The sequence below is a fragment of the Melanerpes formicivorus genome, unplaced genomic scaffold (assembly GCF_026170545.1).
Source record: "Melanerpes formicivorus ecotype bairdi unplaced genomic scaffold, bMelFor1.0.p_v2 SCAF_39, whole genome shotgun sequence".
NCBI lineage: Eukaryota > Metazoa > Chordata > Aves > Piciformes > Picidae > Melanerpes > Melanerpes formicivorus.
In genome coordinates this window covers 3,282,090-3,303,969 of record NW_027142391.1, presented here as the reverse complement: position 1 = coordinate 3,303,969, position 21,880 = coordinate 3,282,090, and the positions used below count along the sequence as shown (strand labels likewise).

Sequence of the window (21,880 nt, the reverse complement as noted above, 5' to 3'; positions counted from 1 at the left end):
CTGGAGATGAGGAAGGAATCCTTCCCAGTGAGGCTGGGGAGACACTGGAGCAGGTTGCCCAGGGAGGTCCTGGGTGTTCCCTCCCTGGAGGTGCTCAAGGCCAGGCTGGATGAGGCTTTGAGCAACCTGTGCTGGTGGAAGGTGTCCCTGCCCTTGGCAGGGGGGTTGGCACTGGCTGATCTTGAAGGTCCCTTCCAACCTAAACCATTCTGTGCTTCTATGAGTCATGGCCATGGCTCCATGCCCTGTGGTCCCCAGGGGTCACTCTTCCCCTTGGACAAGAATAGAGGAGAGGCATGTGGGCAGGGGGAGGGACAGACACATGTTGTGACAGGCCTGGAAATGTCAGAGGGGCAGGCCCCAAGGAGGGCCCAAAGCCCTTGGATTTTTGAGCCTGCTGAGGGTTTGACATTCTGTTCATGTTGAGCTCAAGCTGTCCTTTTTATTTTTGCTGGGGGTGGGAGTGGTGAGCAGGCTCAGGCAGCCAGCATGCCAGGGATGGCTGCTGCTGCCTCTGGAGAGGCTGCTGGGGGGAGAGAGAGGAAGCTGTGGCCACTGGAGGGATGCAGGAGGGACGTGTGGCATCCCTCAGGGAGGTGCTGGACCAAGGAGCACTCTGTGCTCTGAGGCCCAAATCTCTGCTCCTCACTCCTCTCCAGCTGATGTTGGTGGAAGCCTCATCCCTGGAGGTGTTTGCAGCTGGGCTGGATGTGGCTGTGAGCAACCTGATGCAGTGTGAGGTGTCCCTGGCTGTGGCAGGGAAGGGAGCTCAAGGATCAGCCAGTTCTGAGCAACCTACTGTAGTGTGAGGGGTCCCTGCACATGGCAGGGAAGGGAGCTCAAGCATCAGCCAGTTCTGAGCAACCTGATGTAGTGTGAGGGGTCCCTGCCCATGCAGGGAAGGGACCTCAAGCATCATCCAGTTCCAACCTCTCTGCCACAGGCAGGGACACCTCCCACCAGCCCAGCTTGCTCAAAGCCTCATCCAGCCTGGCCTTGAACACCTCCAGGGAGGGAGCAGCCAGGATCTCCCTTCCAACCCTGACAATTCTGTGGTGGTGCACAGCTCAGGGGGAAGGGTTGGGCAGCTCTGGGCTCTGCTAACCATCTTCTGTTTCCTCTTCTGGGAGCAGGGTACAGAGAGAAGGTTCCCTTCAAGTTGGCAACGAGGCTCCCATTGCTGGCTCCTCTCCACTGGGTGCAACACAGCTAGACACAGATGGGGCCCTGTGGCTAGGTAAGTTGGTGTGGGAAGGGACAACACCCTGGAGGATCTTTGAAGGGCCCTTCCTTGTTGCTTGTGGTCAAAACCAGTGGAGTGGAATGGGATGGAATGGAATGGAATGGAATAGAATAGCATTTACCAGGTTGGAAGAGACCTTTGAGATCATGGAGTCCAAGCTGTCACCCAACACCATCTGATCAACTCAGCCATGGCACCAAGTGCCTCAGCCAGGCTCTTCCTAAACACCTCCAGGGATGGGGACTCCACCACCTCCCTGGGCAGCACATCCCCATGGCCAATCTCTCTTGCTGGGAAGAACTTTCTCCTCACCTCCAGCCTAAACCTCCCGTGGCACAGCTTGAGACTGTGTCCTCTTGTTCTGGTGCTGCTTGCCTGGGAGAAGAGCCCAACCCCCACCTGGCTACAACCTCCCTTCAGGGAGTTGGAGAGAGCAAGAAGGTCTCCCCTGAGCCTCCTCTTCTCCAGGCTAAGCAACCCCAGCTCCCTCAGCCTCTCCTCCCAGGGCTGTGCTCCAGACCCCTCCCCAGCTTTCTTGCCCTTCTCTGGACACCTCTCAATGTCCTTCTTAAACTGAGGAGCCCAGAACTGGACACAGGACTCCAGGTGTGGCCTGAGCAGTGCTGAGCACAGGTCTTTGCAATGAGAGTGCTGAGACACTGGGCCAGGTTCCCCAGAGGTGGGGGTGAGGTCCCATCCCTGAAGACAGCCAAGAGCAGCTTGGATCCTTTAGCAGCTCTGAAGGTCTCTCCTTAGAGTCACAGAAGCCACTGGCTTGGATGGGAGCTTTACAGCTCCTCTAGCCCCAGCCCCCTGCAGTCAGCAGGGGCCTCCCCACCTTGAGGAGGCTGCTCAAGCATCAACTCCATCATCCTCTTAGCTCCTGAGCAGACAAACTTGGTGCTGCAGGGTGCTGCCTGGCGCTCCCCGCTCTGCGCTCCCCACATTGCCACCCGCGCGGCGCTGCCTGGGCAGGCTGCTGCCCCCCACCCAGGGCCCCCTGCCCTTGGCCCTCCTCCCCCCCCCCCCCCCCCAACCTTCTGTGGTGTCTCTTGCAGGGGGACTGGAGAAGCTGAGTGTGGCTCACAAGCTGCCCAAGGCCTACAGCACAGGCTTCATTGGCTGCATAAGGGACGTGGTCGTGGACCGCCAAGAACTGCACCTGGTGGAGGACGCTTTGAACAACCCCAGGATATCACACTGCTCAGCCAAATAGACCCCCAGCCCCCTCCCCTTCCCCCCTCCCTCCTCCCCCCAGGGACCCTTCCTCCTCCTCCTCCCCCCTCCCTCCTGCCTATTGCTGTAATTATTTTCTATTTTTGTAAACTTATTGCTTTTTATATTTTTGGGGAGGGGGAGGGAAGGAGGGAGTGGGGAGGGGGAGGGGAAAAAGTGGGGAGGGGGGAAAAAAGGAGGGGGGGGGGGGGAAAAACCCCACCACCACCACCACCAACCACCAAGCCAACACAAAAACCCAACCCCAACCACCTGGTTTTGTTTTGTCCCTTTGGGTTATTTGTTCAGTTTGCAGTTTATCCAGGTCAGTCTTGAGTGTCAAACAGCAGCCCCAAAAGAGCTAAACCTTGCACCCAGTCTCCCAGCCCAGAAGTGGCAGAAGTTTCCCCCCCCCCCATGCACCTGCAGTGTAAACCTTAACTCATACTTGAAGCTCCTTGGTTGTGGTTTATGGGTTTTTGGAAGGGGGACGGAGGGGAGGTGGGAAGGGGGTGGGGAGGTTATTTTCCCCCTCTCCTGGCTTGTGCTCTTGGATTGCTGTTCACACCCCCACGGGGAGGAGGCTGCTGGTGCTGGGGGGGCTGCGTGGCCTTCGTGCACTCATTGCCTTCCCGCCTCACACCTGGCCCCAGGGGCCCCTCCTGCAGGGCTGGCTTGAGCAGGGAGGTGGCCAGCGGTGGGAATTGCCACCCTGGCCCTGCCGAGCCTCCCCCTGGCCATGCCAAGCCTCCCCCTGGCCCTGCCAAGCCTCCCCCTGGCCCTGCCAAGCCTCCCCCTGGCCCTGTGTTCACCCCCTCCCCCTCCCCCTGGCTTCCTCCCACTCTAATTTATGTGTGTAAGGATCTCCAAGTGCTTTCCCCCTGCCTGCTCAGTCCGAATCAGGGATGCCTTGCACTGGAAGAGAGACCAAGCTCTGCTCTGAGCAGCCCCCGAAGCCTTGCTCCGGGGCTGTCCTGGGACCGCTTGCTGGACTCAGAGGGGCTGTGGGGGAAATGCTGGTTTCTCTGTTGGCTCTCCTCCTCCTCCTCCTCCTCCTCCTGCTGGACATGTGCAGAAGCAGCTGTGAAACCTCATTCCCAATGCTTTGTGTTTATCCAGACGTGTCCTAAAGCACCTGCCTGCCCCTGGCTGCTCTGCCCCCAGCGCCTCTGTGTGCCGAGCCTTGCCCTCCTCCCATGCGCCAAGTGAGAGCCTGCAGCACGCCTTCAAGAGCTGGGAGAGTGCTTTCCTCCTCCCAGTGCTGTCAGATGGGCTGCAGGGCCACGGGGGCCTGGGTCCCTTTTCACTCTAATCACTTGGATGTGTCCTTCCATCAGCCACCTCCGGCCTCCGGGGCACGGCTTGCCTTCTGTCTGCCACCAGGATGCTTGCAGCAGGCCAGCATGTGAACCTCTGGCTGTTCAGAGCCTCTCCCATGAAGAGCAATTGGGGTTTTGTTACCTTGGACTTCCAACTTCTCTGTCTGTTGTGTTTTGTTCTGCAATGCCTGGTGCACTGCAGGGTCTTCCACGCCTGGCTCCGGGCTCCTCTGGGTACCTTCCAGCCCAGCACCAAGAGCTGCAGTGGAGATGGGAATGGGGGGCAGGAGGCAGCTGGTGAGGCAGGAGGAGGGTTTGGGAGGAGGGGGCTGAGAGTTTTCTGCCTCCTCCTCCTCCTTCTCCTGGCAAATGTTGACAGCAAATCCTGTGGTGCCAGTTACAAAGCCAGTAGGTGTGTTTCTGAGTGAGTGAGTGTGTGTGTGTGTGTGTGTGCCAAATCCTCCTGGAAACAGGAGGAGATCCAGGTGAAGATGTCCCTCCTCACTGCAGGGGGGTTGGACTAGGTCACCTTCAATGTCTTCCTCCCAGCCCAAACCCATTCTGTGATTCTAAGGTCAAAGAGGAGTGCAGCTAGGAAAGGAATGACCTACTCCATCCAGGCTGCTCCTCCAGGGGAAGACTTTGCTGATGCTGCCCAGCATCCATGGCCCTTCCCACCAGGAGGACACAGCTGTCCTTGTCCCACCCTGAGGTGGCAGCTGCTGTTGCTCTGTTTGGAACCAGCTTTACAGAGCCATAGAATTGTTTGGGTTGGAAAAGACTTCCAAGATCCAAGGCCAGGGGTAGTGGTGAAGCTGCTGGGGGCTCCAGGACCCCAAGTGGGCTGTAGGGTGTCAGCCAGCAGCTGGGACTGTGCCAGCCCCACTGTGGGTGCTCATCTCCCTGCACTCAGAGCAGGCTGGAGAGACAGAGAATCAGAGAATGGTTTGGGTTGGAAGAGACCTCTAAGGTCACCCAGTCCAACCATCAGCCTAAGACCACCCTGGCCATTAAACCATGTCCCTAAGTGCCATGTCCACAGGTTTCTTGGACACCTCCCCCTCCCAAGGGAGGGGGACTCCACCACCCACCCTTGGGCAGCCTCTTCCAATGCCTGACCACCCCTGCAAGAAAGAAATTGTTCCTCATCTCCAGCCTCAACCTTCCCTGGCACAACTTGAGGCCATTGCCTCTTGGTTCTATCACCTGGCACTGGGGGGAAGAGACCAAGCCCTACCTCACTCCAGCCTCCTTCCAGAGAGCTGCAGAGAGCAATGAGGCCTCCCCTCAGCCTCCTCTTCTCCAGGCTAAGCCATGGGGGGTGGATTAACCTCAAGGACCCCAGCAGGTGCCAGAGATTCCTCAGCACCCATCATTGCCTCAGTTTCTCCCTCAATTTCCAGCACACCTTGCAGGATACCTTCCCCAAGCAGTGCCTCCTCCCTGCCTTGAAAAAACCTTGGGTCTCAGCTTTAAGCCATGAGAAGCCCAAATGCCATTGCTCAGGGTGAGCCCTGAGCCCAGGTGGCACAAAGGGGAAGCTCTTGGGGCTCTTTCTGGCCTTTCATTAAAGGCAATCCCCTACCCCCTGCCCCCCGAATCTGTGCCTCCTCCAGGGACATTCCTCAACAAACCCAGGGGTGGAAACAGCTCAGTGGGGGCTGTGCCCTCCGTGGGATGGCTCTGGGTGTGAGGGCCAAGAACCACATTCTAAGTGGCTCCTGTATGTAACTCACGGTCCCTGGTGGGGTGGGAAGTGGTCCTTGGTGGGAAGAGGTCCCTGGTGGGAAGTGATCCCTGGTGGGATGTGATCCCTGGTGGGAAGTGGTCCCTGGTAGAAAGAAGCCCCCGGTGGGACTTGATCCCTGGTGGGAATTGGTCCCTGGTGAGAAGTGATCCCTGGTGGGACTTGATCCCTGGTGGGAAGAGGTCCCTGGTGGGAATTGTTCCCTGGTGAGAAGTGATCCCTGGTGGGAATTGATCCCTGGTGAGAAGTGATCCCTGGTGAGAATGGATTCCTGCTGGGAATTGGTCCCTGGTGAGAAATGATCCTTGATGGGAAGTGGTCCCTGGTGAGAATGGATCCCTGGTGAGAAGTGATCCCTGATGGGAAGTGATCCCTGGTGGGAAGTGGTCCCTGTTGAGAATTGATCCCTGGTAAGAAGTGGTCCCTGGTGAGAATTGATCCCTGGTGGGAATTGATCCCTGATGGGAAGTGGTCCCTGGTGAGAATTGATCCCTGGTGAGAAGTGATCCCTGGTGGGAAGTGGTCCCTGGTGAGAATTGATCCCTGGTAAGAAGTGGTCCCTGGTGAGAATTGATCCCTGATGGGAAGTGATCCCTGGTGGGAAGTGGTCCCTGGTGAGAATTGATCCCTGGTAAGAAGTGGTCCCTGGTGAGAATTGATCCCTGATGGGAAGTGATCCCTGGTGGGAAGTGGTCCCTGGTGAGAATTGATCCCTGGTGGGAAGTGATCCCTGATGGGAAGTGGTCCCTGCTGAGAATTGATCCCTGGTGAGAAGTGATCCCTGGTGGGAAGTGGTCCCTGGTGAGAAGTGATCCCTGGTGGGAAGTGATCCCTGGTGGGAAGCACTGTGCCTGATGCTGTGGAAGGGATGGACTCTGCTGGATTTTGATGCTGGCTGGGGGCTAGCCAGGGCTGCAGGCTGGGGCCGGGGTTGGGGTGGGAGGGCCACTCTGAGCCCCTCAGGTTGTGTTTTGGGGCATGTGGTGGGGATGGCTGAAAGGCAGAGCTGGATGCTCCAGCTCCAGAGGGAGAGGGGCACGCACAGAGCAAGCTGCTAATTTTATTGTATTGTATTTGTGTGTGTGTCTGTGTGTGTGTGTGTGTCCAGAATGCCACTGAAATGAAGCCAGGGGCACTGCAAAGAGAAATCATCAGCAGCAGCAGCCAAACTCAACCCCCACCCCCCAAACCACCACCACATATAACCCCAAACCCCAACATCACCCCAGCCCCAACATCAAAGCAAGGCCAAAACTCTCTGTGCTGTCTGTTTGTCCGTGCTGGGGCTTGGAAATGCCTTAAAGCCAGGACCCTCTGCCTCCTCCTGGTCAAGCAAGCCGAGGTCACCTTCGAGCAGTGCTCCCTGGGGGCTGTGCGCTTCGCTGGGGCTTCGTTGGGAGGAGCATCCCTGAGCTGCTCTGTCCAAAACCTCCACACCAGCCCGGAGCAAAGGCGTGGGGGTGTTTTGGTTTGGGCCTCTATTGCGTGGGGGGGTGAGTCTGGGTGATTTTTTACTGGGGGGAGGAGGGGGGGGGGAGGGGGATGCTTTTGGTCATCAGGGTTAACCTTTGGCTGCCAAGCCAGCTGTCCAGCTGGCTTCAGTGAGAGAGGGGGGAATGGATGAGCGCTGTGAACTGCTGGATGGCTCGGGGAGGGCAATGCACAGTAGGAGAGGAGCAGCATGATGTAACCATTACTAACTTGTGTCCTTTGTCAATCACCATGAAATAAAGATGAGAGCTATTAAAGATGGTTCTAAAGGGCCTGGTACTGCTTCTTTATTATTATTATTATTATTATTATTATTATTATTATTATTATTATTATTATTGTTGCTGTTGTTATTATTATTGTTATTATAATTATTATTATTATCATTATTATATCATTATTATTACTACTATTATTACCATTAACATTACTATATTATCATCATTAGCATTACACCACTAATTAGTAATATTAGTAGTAATATTATTATCATCATTAGCATTAATATAATAACAATTAGTAGCATATTATCATTATGATTAATATAATAGTAATAAATAGTATATTATTATAATTAATATAATAACAATTAGTAGTCTATTATTATAATTAATATAATAACAGTAGTATATCATCATTAATATAACAACAATTAGTAGTATATTATAATTATAATAAATATAATAACAATTAGTATTATTATTATTATAATCATTAATATAATAACAATTAGTAGTATATTATATTATCATTAATATAATAACAATTAGTAGTACATTATAATCATTATTAATATAATAACCATTAGTAGTATATTATTATCATTAATATAATAACAGTAGTATATTATCATTAATATAATAATCATTAGTATTGCATTATTATCATTAATATAACAATTAGTGGTATATTATATTATCATTAATATAATAACAATTAGTAGAATATTATCATTATTATTTTAATATAATGACAATTAGTAGGCAACAAAGCTGGGGAGGGGTCTGGAGCACAGCCCTGGGAGGAGAGGCTGAGGGAGTTGGGGTTGCTTAGCCTGGAGAAGAGGAGGCTCAGGGGAGACCTTCTTGCTCTCTCCAACTCCCTGCAGGGAGGTTGTAGCCAGGAGGGGGTTGGTCTCTTCTCCCAGGCACCCAGCACCAGAACAAGAGGCCACAGTCTCAAGCTGTGTCAGGGGAGGTTCAGGCTGGAGGTGAGGAAGAAGTTCTTCCCAGAAAGAGGAATTGGCCCTTGGGATGTGCTGCCCAGGGAGGTGGTGGAGTCCCCATCCCTAGAGGTGTTCAAGAGGGGATTGGATGTGGCACTTGGAGCCATGGTTTAGCTGTCAGGAGGTGCTGGGTGACAGCTTGGACTTGATGATCTCTGAGGTCTTTTCCAACCTTATTGATTCTCTGATTGTATGATCTTGGCCATGGCTCCTTCTCAGTGGAAGATCTCCAGTCCCAGCAAATCTCCTTGGTTTCACCCCCCAGGGTTTGCATCCAGCCCTTTGCAAGCCTGACCCCTGGTTGGTTCTCTGATTCTATCATCCCATGATTATTATTGGTGGTGGTGTCATTATTATTACTATTACTATTATCATTACTACTTAGAGCAAGCTCTGTTGTGGCCACCTCATCCCTGAAAGTGTTTAAGTCCAGGCTGGGTGAGGCTTTGAGCACCCTGGGCTAGGGGGAGGTGTCCCTGCCCATGGCAGGGGGGTTGGAAGTGGATGATCATCAAGGTCCCTTCCAACCCCCTGGGATCCTGTGATATCCTTACTACTGCTACTGCTCTTCCTGCTACTGTATTGTTGTTGTCATCCTTATTCTCATCAGCATCATCAGCATCCTACTTTGATTCACTGTTATCATTGTTCTTATGCTCATATGATGCTGATTACCCTCTCACCACCACCCTCAGGGTTTAGTTTATCCTTTCATTGCTGCCAGCCAGGAGCGATGCTGCTGTGGTCTTCTCGCCACTGGCAGAAGCTTCCCCTGGGTTTTACCCTCTGAAGCTGAGGAGCCAGGGAAATTCAGACACAAGCACTGCAAGCAGGATGTGGTTTGAGAAGTTCCTGCTCTCAGCTGCTCTTCCTGACCTGGCCTTGAGCTCTCACTCTCTGATCTCCACAGCTTCGCCCTTCAGGCAGCAGAGGAGGTGGCAGGTGGGGAGCCAAGAGCTCGTCTTGACCCGAGTGGTGTGAAGTGAGAGGAGAAGGGGAGGTGGGCTCCCTGCTGCCTGGGAGGCTGCTACCTGAGGCAGCAGAGTCAGTTTGGCTCCCCAGGAGTGCTGCACTTCTGCCTGGTGCCTGCAGCAGCCTGGCAGGAACCACAGAATCAATGGGGTTGGGAAAGACCTCAGAGAGCAGCAAGTCCAAGCTGGCACCCAGCACCTCCTGACAGCTCAACCATGGCTCCAAGTGCCACATCCAATCCCCTCTTGAACACCTCCAGGGATGGGGACTCCACCACCTCCCCAGGCAGCACATCCCAATGGCCAACAACTCTCTCTGTGGAGAACTTTCTCCTCACCTCCAGCCTAAACTTCCCCTGGCACAGCTTGAGACCGTGTCCTCTTGTTCTGGTGCTGCTTGCCTGGAGGAAGAGACCAACACCCTCTTGGCTACAGCCTCCAGGGAGTTGGAGAGAGCAATGAGGTCTCCCCTGAGCCTCCTCTTCTCCAGGCTAGGCAACCCCAGCTCCCTCAGCCTCTCCTGGTAGGGCAGCAGCTCCTCACTGGGCTCCCAGACGCCGAAGGCTCACACCAGGAAACAATGAGGCAGTGTCTGGGGAGCCACAGGCCTTGCACAACGCACAACTGGGGCCATGCTTTGCTCAAGAGCAGCCTCCTGGCGCAGCATCTTCTTGACAATGACCTTATTATGCCCCAGCAGGCATGGGCTTGCCAGGGCAATGCCTCCTTCCCAGGCACTTCACCGGCTTGCTGCAAAGCAGGAGGAGGAAAAGCTGTGGTTGCCTTGGCCAGAAGGAAGAGCTGGGCTCTGGCAGCTGCATGGGGGAGGATTTTTTTCTTGTCCTACAGGCTAGGAAAACCCTTTGTGAGGAGAAAGAGGAAGGAAAAGAAGGACAGGAGCCATGCTGGGGGCATGCCTGGGCAGGCAGCACGCATGACTCAGGGGAACGGCCTGGCCGTGCCTTCTGGCAGCTCTTGCTCAGAGCAGCCTGCTCAGCACCATCAGGAGCACAGCATGGGCACATCCAGCCTGGCAGCCCAGTTTGTGCTCACTGGGAGCAAGGGCCAGCAGGTGATGCCCTCAGGAAGGAGCAGGCAGTGGGGGCTGGATGGTATTCCCCATCCTCAGCTGGCATCTGGGAACGGCGCACCCCAACAGATGGCCTCTCCGTGCCAGCAAGCTTCAGCCCAGGGCTGAAAGCAGCTTAGTCCACTCTCCTTAATCCACTTGAGAGCTGAGGCTGAAACCCACTTTCTCCTGCTCTCTGGGGCAGCTGTGGTGGGCACACAGAAGCCTGGCTGCTCCCCCACTGCTGGGAGGCACAGCAGAGGAGGTCCAGAAACTTCTGCCCTTGCTGGCTGGGGGAGGGGCAGCAGGGCAGAGCCCACTCAAGCCTCTCCCAGCTGAGACTGAGCAGGTCAGAGAGCAGATGGGGTCACCCTGACACCTAGCACCTCTGCTATGTGTTTCTCTATCACAGCAGGTGCCCCAAGGGACTGGAACCATCCCAGCACCAACAAAACTGGATCTGCTGGCCGCAGAGAGCCAGCCTGGATTTCTCTGCTGGCTATTTCCATGGGATCAAAGCATTCCAATGGAGAGGAGAGCTGAGGTCTCCCAAGAGGGGACCATTGTCAGCAGTCACCTGTGTCCTAGCTGCATAGCCTAGGAACCAGCCCAATTCTGGGCTCTTCACTTCAGGTAGGACAAGGAGCTGCTGGGGGGAGCCCAGCAGAAAGGCACCGAGGGGGAATCTCATTATTGCTGATCAATATGCAAAGGGAGGATGGAGCCAGGCTCTTCCCAGTGGTGCCCAGTGACAGGACAAGGGGCAGCAGACACAGGCTGGCTCACAGGAGCTTCCATCTAAACATCAGGGAATAAATCCTTCAGAGCCCTGCCCAGAGAGGCTGTGGAGCCTCCACCTCCAGAGGCAATCCAAACCCACCTGGATCCTGGGGGATTTACTCTGGGTGACCCTGCTCCAGCAGAGGGCTTGGACTGGAGGGTCCCTGCCAACCCTCACCACCGGTCTGTGGCCCTGTGAAGGAGGGAGATCTGTTCCAAGGGTTTCCTTTTGCTCCCTTTTTCACCCCAGACAGCTGAGCAGCAGCTTCCCCCTGCCCTGAGGAAGGGTCTTGTTCTCCCTCTCTGCGCCAGACACGCAGGGCAGGCGCAGTCTGGTCCCTCACAATGAGGTCTCAGTGCTGTGACAGAAGCTCCCAGTAACCAGAGGCCTTCAAGGGCAGGGGAAACGAGGGAGGAGAGGACCAGAGGTCACTGCCACCAGGGCTGCTGCTTGGCCTCCGTGGTCCTCGTCGCGCCGCGAGTGCAGCCAGCGGCACGCAGGGGAGCGAGGAGGCAGGGCAGAGCTCCTGGCTGGGGGCAGAGCTCCTGCCTGGGGGCAGAGCTCCTGCCTGCGAGCTGAGCTGGCTCCTGCTGCTGCCAGCTCCCTGGGTATTCCCCAAATAGAGCTGGAATCCGCTGAGCCTTAATATAGCCCCAAAAGTGCTATTTTTGCCTCGGCAGGGCCGCGGGGCGGGGGCTCGCCGCCCGTGGTGGCCTGGCTTTCCCCCACCCTCCCCCTCTCCTGGACAGCTGCCTTTGTTTTCTCACCCAGCATTCATGAAAGGTGCCAGATTCAGGGCATTGCTTTGGGTTAATTTATGGTCTTTTAGGTTAAAGCAGCAGGGGTCCCACCTGAGCTGGTTCCAAAGGTTTCCGAGGGCAAAATGGGCTCCAGGAGGGCAGAGTTAGGCTGGAGGGGAGGAAGAAATTCTTTCCAGGGAGGGTGGTGAGGCTCTGGAACAGGTTGCCCAGGGAGGCTGTGGATGCCTCCTCCCTGGAGGTGTTCAAGGCCAGGCTGGATGAAGCCTTGAGCAACTTGGTCAAGGGGAGACCTAGGAAAAAGGTCTTTACTGTGAGGGTGGGGAGACACTGGAAGGGGTTGCCCAGAGAAGTTGTGGATGCTTCATCCCTGGAAGTCTTTAAGAGCAGGTGGGCTGAGGTCTTGAGCAACCTGGGCTGGTGGGAGGTGTCCCTGCCCATGGCAGGGGGGGTTGGAACTGGCTGATCTTGAAGGTCCCTTCCAACCCAACCCATTCTATGAGCCTATGAAATGTGCTGTGTTGGCCTAAAGCTCACAGCAGCCTATAGCAGCACACCTGATCCCAGCTTGCCCCAGAGGGAGACTTGGGGGCCAGCATCCCCATCAGGTTTTGAAGGCCAGGCTGGAGGTGGCTGTGAGCAACCTGCTGGAGTGTGAGGTGTCCCTGCCCATGGCAGGGGGGTTGGAGCTGGCTGAGCCTTGAGGTCCCTTCCAGCCCTGACAATTCTGTGATCTCACCACAGATACTGGGAGGAGAATCACAGAACTGTCCTGGCTGGAAGGGACCTCTTGGTGTTTATCACAGGATGGGTTGGGTTGGAAGGGACCTTAAAGATCATCCAGTGCCAACCCCTTGCCAAGGGAGGGTGAAACACACTCTGGAGCTGCCCTCCTAGCTCCCAAGTGGAGCTGGAGGCATTTAGGGACAACAGCAAAGGCTGTGGCGTGGGTTGATGGGGACAAACTTTTGTTGGGGACAATCTTTCAATGGGGACAACTGGGGACAACCTCTCCAGCAGGGCCTGTTTGCAGCAGTGATGGTTTGAAACTGTGAGAGGAAGTTCTAGACTTAGATAGGAGGAAGAAGTTTGTACAGTGGCACTGGTGAGACAGTGGCACAGGTGTCCCAGAGAGGTGGCAGGTGTCCCATCCCTGGAACCATTCCAGGTCAGGCTGGATGAGCATCTGGGAAACCTGCTCTAGGTGAAGATGTTCCTGCTCAGTGCAAGGGGGTTGGACTGGATTGAGCTTGAAAGCTCCTGTTGAACCCCAGACCCTCCATGGTTCCATGCTTCTGTGTGGCTGAGCCTTGCCAGACTCAAGAGGCTCAGTCTCTGTGGCTTGCTTCATTCCCTTGGTAGCCTAACATCTCAAGTCCTTGGGAGCTTCACACCACAATCTGTTCCTTAATGGTGTCTGGGGACTGAGGGCTGTCTGAAGTTGCTGCTGGTGTGAAATCTCACATGCTGGGTACTGTGGAGCTGGCTGGCAAGGAGCATGGATGCTCCATGGATGGAGAACATGCTTGCCAGGCTGGAGGGAGAAGGACCACTGGATTCTGAAGGGAATAGCACCAGGAGGGGAAAGGCAGCAGAAGTGGATGGCTCCAGGAGGGGAATGGGACCAGGAGGGGAATGGGACCAGGAGGGGAATGGGACCAGAAGGAGAAATGGCTTCAGGAGGAGAAATGGCATCAGAAGGGGATTAACTGCAGGTGGGGATTGACTCCAGAAGGTGACGCCTGTGGGAGAATGGCTCCAGAAGGGGAATGGGACCAGAAGGAGAATGGCTCCAGGAGGGGAATAGGACCAGAAAGAGAATGGCTCCAGGAGGGGAATGGGACCAGAAAGAGAATGGCTCCAGGAGGGGAATGGGACCAGAAAGAGAATGGCTCCAGGAGGGGATTGACTCCAGAAGGTGATGCCTGTGGGAGAATGGCTCCAGGAGGGGGACAGAGGGAAGGCTGCTCGTTGCTCACTGGGGTCTCAGCGCTCCCTGTGCCACTCGTCCAGCGTCTGAACTGGCAGCCCGGGGGGCCGAGGGGAGCAGAGTGGGCAGCTGCCGGGACTCGGGGCATCAGCAGCACGCCGGGGCCAGCGGACCCCGCGCCGCAGGAGCCGAGCCGAGCCGAGCCGAGCCGAGCCGGGCCGGGCGCGGCGGGGCGGGCGGAGGGCGGGGATTCCCCCGCGTCACTGGGAGGGGTTTCCCCGGCGGCCCGGGGCCCGGCGCCCCGGCGGGGCGGGCAGATGGAGCGGGACCGGGGCAGGAGCTCGGCGGAGCCATGACCTCCCGCAGGTAAGGACCGAGAGCCGAACCTGAGCCCCGCGTAGCAGAACCTGAACCGAGCCTGGTCAAGCCTAAACCGAGCCGGAGCGGAACCCGAGCAGAGCCCAGTCTGGCCGAACCGCCGCTCCCGGGCACCGGCTTGCGCTCGGACCTGCCCCCGGGACCTTCTCCCGTAGATGCGCTGGGCTCGGGGGCTGTGCTGCCCCTCTCCCGCTGCCCGTGTCGGGTCGCCCCCTGTCCCCTGGGCAGGAGGAGCCTCGCTGTCTGCAAGCATCTTCTCAGGCAGGGGCTGCTGGAGATGCCGGCGAGGGGACACCAAAACGGGACCGAGCGCTACAACTCGCCTGAAATGTCTCGGTGGGCTGGGAGCTGGGAGCGGAGAGACGTGGGTGCGTCGGGTGCGATGTCGGTGCCACCCCCGGGTTGCCCCAGAGATGCTGTTTCAAGGCTTCGGTGTCTTCCTGGGGGGGTGGCAGGAGCTTGCGTGACTTGGGGACATCGTCCCTCAAATTCCTTCCCCTCTGCTGTGGCTTCCAAAGGGCTAAACAGAAGCCCAGGGGCTGCTCCCTGTTGGGGCTGCTCCCTGTTAGCGCTGCTCGGCCGGCTTGGGCTGCACGCAGAGGGGGTTCTGAAGAGCTGCTTTGGGGCTTCTTCAAGCCTTCTCGGTCCTTTCACGGGGGACAGCCTTAAGGTGACCCCAAAAGGCGTTGGGGGAGGGTGGCGGTGGTGGAAGTCAAGTGTGTGTCGAAAAGCCCTGCGGAGGGTGGCGGCTGGGGAGCAGCCATACAGCTGCCAGGCACTCCAGGCTGAGCACTGGGATCGGTTACAGGACAGGGAGTGCTCCCTTGGTGCCGGTACAGGACCCAACACGGGCAGGTCACGAGTGGGGTGTGCACAGCCATCTCCTGGACGTGTCCCTGGCTCCGTGTTCCTCTCCTCCTGCAGCCCAAGGGGGCTGGTTTATGGTGTTTGGGGGATGGGGGGAGGTCTCTCGTTTTGGTTTGTGTTTTAGGCCATCCTCTGGCTGTCCTCCCCTGCCCCAAGTGCTGAGCTGTGTCTGGTGTCCGGGCTCAGGGCATGCAGAAGAAGTTGAGGAAGAGGCAGCGCTCCTCTGGGCGGTGCCACAGGGAGTTACGAAACCCTCCGTGTGCTCTGCTGGGTGATGGAGCTAGAAAGCAGAGGGCCGGCACTCGGGGCCCTTGGGCTTCGTTCTGCAGCCCTGGGGGTGCTCTCTTGTGCCCACAGGCGAGTCAATATTTGTCTGCACTGCCCTTACCTTGCTGGCTCCACCTCCTCGGGCAGCTGCCCAGGGCGGCAGGCTGCTGGAGGCAGCAAAATGGTCGTGGTGCTGCTGCCGGCTCAGCCCTTGCAGGAGTCCTGAGAGACCTGGCTGGCTCCTGGTGGTGCTGCTGAAGAGGGGTCAGGGCCCTGTGGGCTGGATTTGCTGCTGGGGGTGGACTGCTCCCAGCATCTCTTGCCCTCACCCTTTCCAGCTGTGCCATGGAGGGCTGGATTTGCAGGTTCTGTAACCCTGCTCAGGTCCTTTTTATCTCCCCCACATGGTGTGGCCAAACTGGCTTGGCCCCAGCCTTGGCTCTCTTGCCTAGCAACGTGTAGGGTGCCAACCAGATCTGTGGGGCATCCTTCTCTCCTGCCTGGACCCTGCCTGAGGCTGTTCTCCCCCCAGCTCAAAGCATAGCCTGGTTGTGGCCAGGTGGATCTGCTGAGCTGATGAGCATTGAGAGGCTCAAGGTGGTTCCTCATGAGGAAAGCTCACTGCAAGGCCCAGCTGAAGCACTAAGTAGTGGATCCTTTGTCTCCTGGCAGGACCATTCCTCTCCACCCTTCCTTGCAGGTCACTCAGCCTTGAAGGGGAACCCTTGGCTGAAAGGTGGTGTGGTGTTGAGAGCCTTCCAGGGTGCCCTGCAGAGGCTGTTGGTGTGAGCCAAGGTGCAGCTGGCCTGTTGCACTGAAAGCACCAGGACAGGAGGACAGAGCCTCGAGCAGGGCAGGGGGAAGTTTAGCCTTAGTAAGAAGCTCTTCACAGGCAGAGAGGTTGCCCTTGGGAATGGGCTGCCCAGGGAGCTGGTGGGGTCAGTGTCCCTGGAGGTGTTTCAGAGCAGCCTGGAGGAGGCACTCAGTGCCAGGGTCTGGTTGATCAGTTAGGGTTGGGTGATGAGTTGGACCTGGTGATCTTGGAGGGCTCTTCCAAGCTGGATGGTTCTGTGGAAGGAGGTACTGCAGAGCAGGAGGATCTGACCTGTGAGGGAGTGACAGCTCCATCCCAACCCAGGTGGTGCTTCCTTGCTTCCAGGACCAAGTGGACTGCTGGAGGGCTGTCCCCAGCTGAGCAGCTTGGGAGCTGGTGTGGATGTAGGAGCGACTGGGGACTGTCCCCCAGCTTTGGAGTCTCCATGGCCTGTGTGCTTATTCTCTGCAAGGAAGGCAGATGGGATAAAAAAGCCCACTCTGGGTGCTTGACTTGCTTGGGAAAGTCTGCTGGTGACCTTGCTGTGCTGCGGAGGGGGGACTGGTGGAGCCTGGGCAGACTGCTCACAGCCTAACTCCCCTCTGAGGACAGACTGAGGGAGTTGGGGTGGTTCAGTCTGGAGAGGAGAAGGCTCCCAGGAGACCTAATTGTGGCCTTCCAGGATCTGCAGGGGGCTCCAAGAAAGCTGGGGAGGGACTTTTGAGGGGGTCAGGGAGGGATAGGACTGGGGGGGATGGAGCAAAACTAGAAGTGGGGAGATTGGCTGTGAGGAAGAAGTTGTTGCCCAGGAGGGTGGTGAGAGCCTGGCACAAGCTGCCCAGGGAGGTGGTGGAAGCCTCAGCCCTGGAGGTGTTTGCAGCCAGGCTGGAGGTGGCTGTGAGCAACCTGCTGTAGTGTGAGGTGTCCCTGCCCATGGCAGGGGGTTGGAGCTGGCTGAGCCTTGAGATCCCTTCCAGCCCTGGCAATGCTCTGATTCTGACACAGGAGCCAGCCTGGGGGGCAGTGGCCATGGGGGTAGGCAATAGCCATGGCAGGGGGCAGTGGCCATGGGGGGCAGTGGCCATGTGCCAGTGCTGGGGGTGTGCAGATGTGAGCCATGAGGGCAGAAATAAGCCAAGTTTGCTGCCCCCAGCCTACAGCCCAGAGCTGCTGCCAAGCTGGAGCCTCAGGCTGCTGCTGGGACCTGGCTGGGTGGTGTCCTGGGGGCTGGGCTGGGTGACCTTTGGAGGTCCCTTCCAAGCCATTCAGCAGTCTGTGTCCTCCAAACAGCTTGCTGGAAGAATGAGCTGCTTCTTCCCCTCTCCCAGCCTCTCTGCCATGTGACCTCTCAAGTGCAGGAGAGCTCTGGAGGTCAGGGATGGACCAAGCCCAGCCAGGACAGAGCTGCCCTCTTTGCTCTCAGGGTGGTGAGGCAGTGGAATGAGCTGCCCAGAGGAGCTGTGGAGGTGTTCAAGGCCAGGGCTGGATGAGGCTTTGAGCAAGCAGGGCCAGTGGGAGGTGTCCCTGCCCATGGCAGGGGGGTTGGGACTGGCTGAGCTTGAAGGTCCCTTCCAGGTGAAGCCATTCCAGGATAAATCTTCTGGATCCTGGGAGGCTGAGCAACCACTGCCCCTCCTCTGCCTTGGTGTTTCTGTCTGCTCAGTGCCCTTAGAGGCTGTTTGCTCTAACAAAGAGACCTTGGAGGAGATAAAGCTCCCCCAGGCCATGGCTTGCAGCTCCCCAGTGCCTGTTTCCTTTCCTAGAAAGGAGCTGGAGGATGCCTGGAGCCCCTGGGGGCTGGCAGCTGGCTTGTGCAGTGCATTGCTTTGCCCTTGTCTCCAGGGCAGGCTTGGTTTTGCTTCACAGCCACATTTCCTGGGATGCTGTGGCTGGGAGAAGGGAAAGCCTGGAGGAAATGAGTAAATGCCAGCTTCTGCAGCCTGATTGTCCCTGCAGAGGTTCTCCCAGCTCTGCAGGGATTGCTCTTTGTGCTTTGTGGTGGTTGGAGGGCTGCTGCTCAGGGGCAGGCAGTTGCTCTTCTTCCCTTCCTGGCTCCGAGGCCGTGGGTAGTGGTGAAGCTGCTGGGGGCTCCAGGACCCCAAGTGGGCTGTAGGGAGTCAGCCAGCAGCTGTGCCTGTGCCAGCCCCACTGTGGGTGCTCATCTCCCTGCACTCACAGCAGGCTGGAGAGACAGAGAATCAGAGAATGGGTTGGGTTGGAAGAGACCTCTAAGGTCACCCAGTCCGGCTGCCCACCCAGCACCACCATGGCCACAAGTGCCACATCCACAAGTTTTGGAAGCCCTCCAGGGATGGGGACTCCACCACCCCCCTGGGCAGCCTCTTCCAGCCCCTCACCACTCCTGCAGCGAAGAAATTTCTCCTAATCTCCAACCTGGACCTCCCCTGGTGGAACTTGAGGTCATTTCCTCTGGTCCTGTCCCTTCTTACATGTGAGAAGAGACCAGCACCCAGCTGGCTCCAGCCTCCTTCCAGGGAGTTGCAGAGAGCAAGGAGGTCTCTCCTCAGCCTCCTTCTCTCCAGGTTGCACCCCCCCTGCTCCCTCAGCTGCTCCTCCCCAGCCCTGCTCTCCAGACCCTTCCCCAGCTCCATTGGCTTGCTCTGGACCTGCTCCATCCCCTCAGTGTCCTTCTTCAGCTGCTCCTCCCCAGCCCTGTTCTCCAGACCCTTCCCCAGCTTCATTGCCCTGCTCTGGACCTGCTCCATCCCCTCAGTGTCCTTCTTCAGCTGCTCCTCCCCAGCCCTGTTCTCCAGACCCTTCCCCAGCTTCATTGCCCTGCTCTGGACCTTCTCCATCCCCTCAGTATCTTTCTCCAGCTGCCCCTCTCCAGACCCTTCCCCAGCTCTATTGCCCTGCTCTGGACCTGCTCCAGCCCCTCAGTGTCCTTCTTCAGCTGCTCCTCCCCAGCCCTGTTCTGGAGACCCTTCTCCAGCTTCATTGCTCTTATCTGGACCTGCTCTATCCCTTCAGTGTCTTTCTTCAGGTGCTCCTCCCCAGCCCTGTTCTGGAGACCCTTCTCCAGCTTCATTGCTCTTATCTGGACCTTCTCCATCCCCTCAGTATCTTTCTTCAGCTGCTCCTCTCCAGACCCTTCCCCAGCTCCATTGCCCTGCTCTGGACCTGCTCCAGCCCCTCAGTGTCCTCCTTCAGCTGCTTTGCCCTGCTTGGGCAGGGCAGATAGCTGTGCATCTGAGGCCTCAAAGGGATCCAGGTGTGTCCCAGCCCTTGCCTGCCAGCCAGCCAGCCCTGAGCATCGGCTGCAGGGGCAGGAAGCAGAATGCCAGTCCCCTGCGGTCCCGGCTTTCCCACTCCCTTTCGCAGCGAGCAAACACAACACTTCCTGCCCTCAATCCCAGTGTAAACATTAACCTGGAGGATCTGCAGGAGCTGCTTGCTTTGGCAGCTGGGGTGCTGGTGATTTCTGGTCCAGGAAGCAAAACCAGGTCAGCCTCTTGGCGTCCTGGCTACTCGGCGACGCCGCACCGGGGGGCAGAGCTGGAGGCTGCAGCGGCTGGCAGCAGGCTGAGCGTGGATCTTGCTGGCAGGAGCAGGCTCAGGCCCACAGCTGCTGGGGCAAGCTCAGGGAGGTCCTCTGGCCCTTCTTTTATGGTGAGCTGTTCGTTCCCATCCCTCTCACAGGGAGAGCTGTTGGCCACTGGGATGTGCTGCCCAGGGAGGTGGTGGAGTCCCCATCCCTGGAGGGGCTCAAGAGGGGATTGGATGTGGCACTTGGAGCCATGGTTTAGTTGTCAGGAGGTGTTGGGTGACAGCTTGGACTTGCTGATCCCTGAGGTCTTTTCCAACCTTATTGATTCTGTGGTTCCTGCCAGGCTGCTGCAGGCACCAGGCAGAAGTGCAGCACTGCTGGGCAGCCAAACTGACTCTGCTGCCTCAGGTAGCAGCCTCCCAGGCAGCAGGGAGCCCACCTCCCCTTCTGCTCTCACTTCACACCACTTCCATGCAGGACTGCAGCACTGGGCTCTGGAGCTGGCTCCTGCTCAGCTCCAGCACGGGAATGGTTTGCAGCTGGAGCAGGGGAGGCTGAGGTTGGACATCAGGAGCAAGTGCTGCACCAGGGGGGTGGGGAAACACTGCAACAGGTTGAGGTGCTGGTCCTGCAGACCTTCAAGACCTTGCTGTGGCCCTGGGCAGCCTGCTCTGGCTGGAGGTGTCCTTGCTGCCTGCAGGGGGGTTGGACAAGATGCCCTTCCAGGGTCCCTTCCAGGCCTATGCAATCTGTGACTCCCTGGCCACAGGCCACAGCAGCAGCTGGAGTTCACCCCCTGGCTTCATTGGTGTTGGCTCACCCTCATCACCAGACCTTCCCAGCAAGCTGCCTTCTGCTGCCCTCCTTTGCTGTTGCCCCTGCCCCTCAGCTCAGACTTCCCCTGGTTTGCTCTCTGCCTGCAGGCATCCTTGGGCATGCAGCAGCGTGGGAGAATCAGAGCTCAGAGCCATTTGTGCAGGAGACCTCCAAGGGTCTGCTGTGACTGCCTGGGCACTCTCTGCCTGGCCAGGTGGGGAGGAGGGAGATGGCAATGCAGAGGCAGGAGCAGCTGTGCTCTGTCACCAGGCTGCCCCTGTGGTGAATGAGGAGGATGGGAACCTTGGCAGCAGCTAGGATCAGCTGATGGAAGGAGAGGAAATGGCCTCAAGTTGCTCCAGGGCAGGTTCAGCTTGGAGATTTGGAGCAATTCCTTTGCTGCAAGAGTGGGCAGGGGGTGGCACAGGCTGCCCAGGGGGAGGTGGTGGAGTCCCCACCCCTGGAGGTGCTCAAGAGCTGTGTGGGCATGGCACTTGGGCACAGGGCCATGGTGGGGTTGGGTTGATGCTTGGGCTGGACGAGCTGGGAGGTATTTGCCAACAGAAACAGTTCTGTGAGCACAGAATCAGCAAGGTTGGAAGAGACCTCAGAGCTCATCAAGTCCAAGCTGTCAGCACAGACCTCAGGACTAAGCCATGGCACCCAGTGCCACCTCCAATCCCCTCTTGAACACCTCCAGGGATGCTTTGATTCAGTTGCAAGGCCCCAGGCTGCTGTTTGTTTCCAGCTAGGGCAAGCTCCTCGCTGCAGGGCAGGAAGGGCAGGAGTGCAGTGCTCACTCCTCACTGCAGGGCAGGAGTGCAGTGCTCACTCCTCACTGCAGGGCAGGAAGGGCAGGAGTGCAGTGCTCACTCCTCACTGCAGGGCAGGAAGGGCAGGAGTGCAGTGCTCACTCCTCACTGCATGGTTAATCCAGGGATGGGATGGGTTGGGTTGGAAGGGACCTCCAAGACCACCCAGTTCCAACCCCTCTGCCACAGGCAGGGACACCTCCCACCAGCCCAGGCTGCTCAAGACCTCAGCCCACCTGGTCTTAAGCACTCCCAGGGATGAAGCATCCACAACCTCTCTGGGCAACCCCTGCCAGTGTCTCCCCACCCTCATGGCTTAGATCTTCAGCCTAGGTCTCCCCTTCTGCAGTTTCCAACAGCCAAGTGTGGAAGGAGCTGTGGCCATGCCTAGGAGAGGCTCTTGGATCAACCCCTGGCTGATTTCCTTTGCCCTCCCCCCCTGCTCTTTCCAGTATCCTATGGTTTTCCCCCCTGCCCCAGGCAGATTGAGCTGCTCTCATTATGGTCACAAGACAAATGGAGCTCCCTGGGCCCTGGAACTCATCCCTCAGCTGCAGCTGGATCTCTTTTGCAGGCTGCCAAGGAGAATTCCTCACCGTCTGCAGCAGCAGCAGCAGCAGCAGCAGGGTGAGGCAGAGCTCCCTGAGCAAGAAGCCAGCCCAGACCTCC

The 21,880-nt window shown here is 57.4% G+C and overlaps 2 protein-coding genes across 7 annotated transcripts in view; both read left to right on the top strand.

Moving 5' to 3' along the window:
• Nucleotides 1-7,039, top strand: part of AGRN (agrin) — a 181,948-nt gene extending 174,909 nt beyond the window's left edge. For all 5 annotated transcript variants that reach the window (XM_068158301.1, XM_068158299.1, XM_068158303.1 and 2 more), the window contains 2 exons: nucleotides 1,134-1,237; nucleotides 2,302-7,039. In XM_068158301.1, coding sequence (XP_068014402.1) covers nucleotides 1,134-1,237; nucleotides 2,302-2,459 — 262 coding nt within the window. In that variant the 3' untranslated portion in view covers nucleotides 2,460-7,039. The remainder of the gene's footprint in view (nucleotides 1-1,133; nucleotides 1,238-2,301) is intronic.
• A 7,003-nt stretch (nucleotides 7,040-14,042) lies between these two features.
• LOC137451112 (tyrosine-protein phosphatase non-receptor type 11-like) overlaps nucleotides 14,043-21,880 on the top strand; it is a 64,707-nt gene continuing 56,869 nt past the window's right edge. For both annotated transcript variants that reach the window (XM_068158297.1, XM_068158295.1), the window contains exon 1: nucleotides 14,043-14,115. In XM_068158297.1, the coding sequence (XP_068014398.1) occupies nucleotides 14,102-14,115 (14 nt within the window). In that variant the 5' untranslated portion in view covers nucleotides 14,043-14,101. The remainder of the gene's footprint in view (nucleotides 14,116-21,880) is intronic.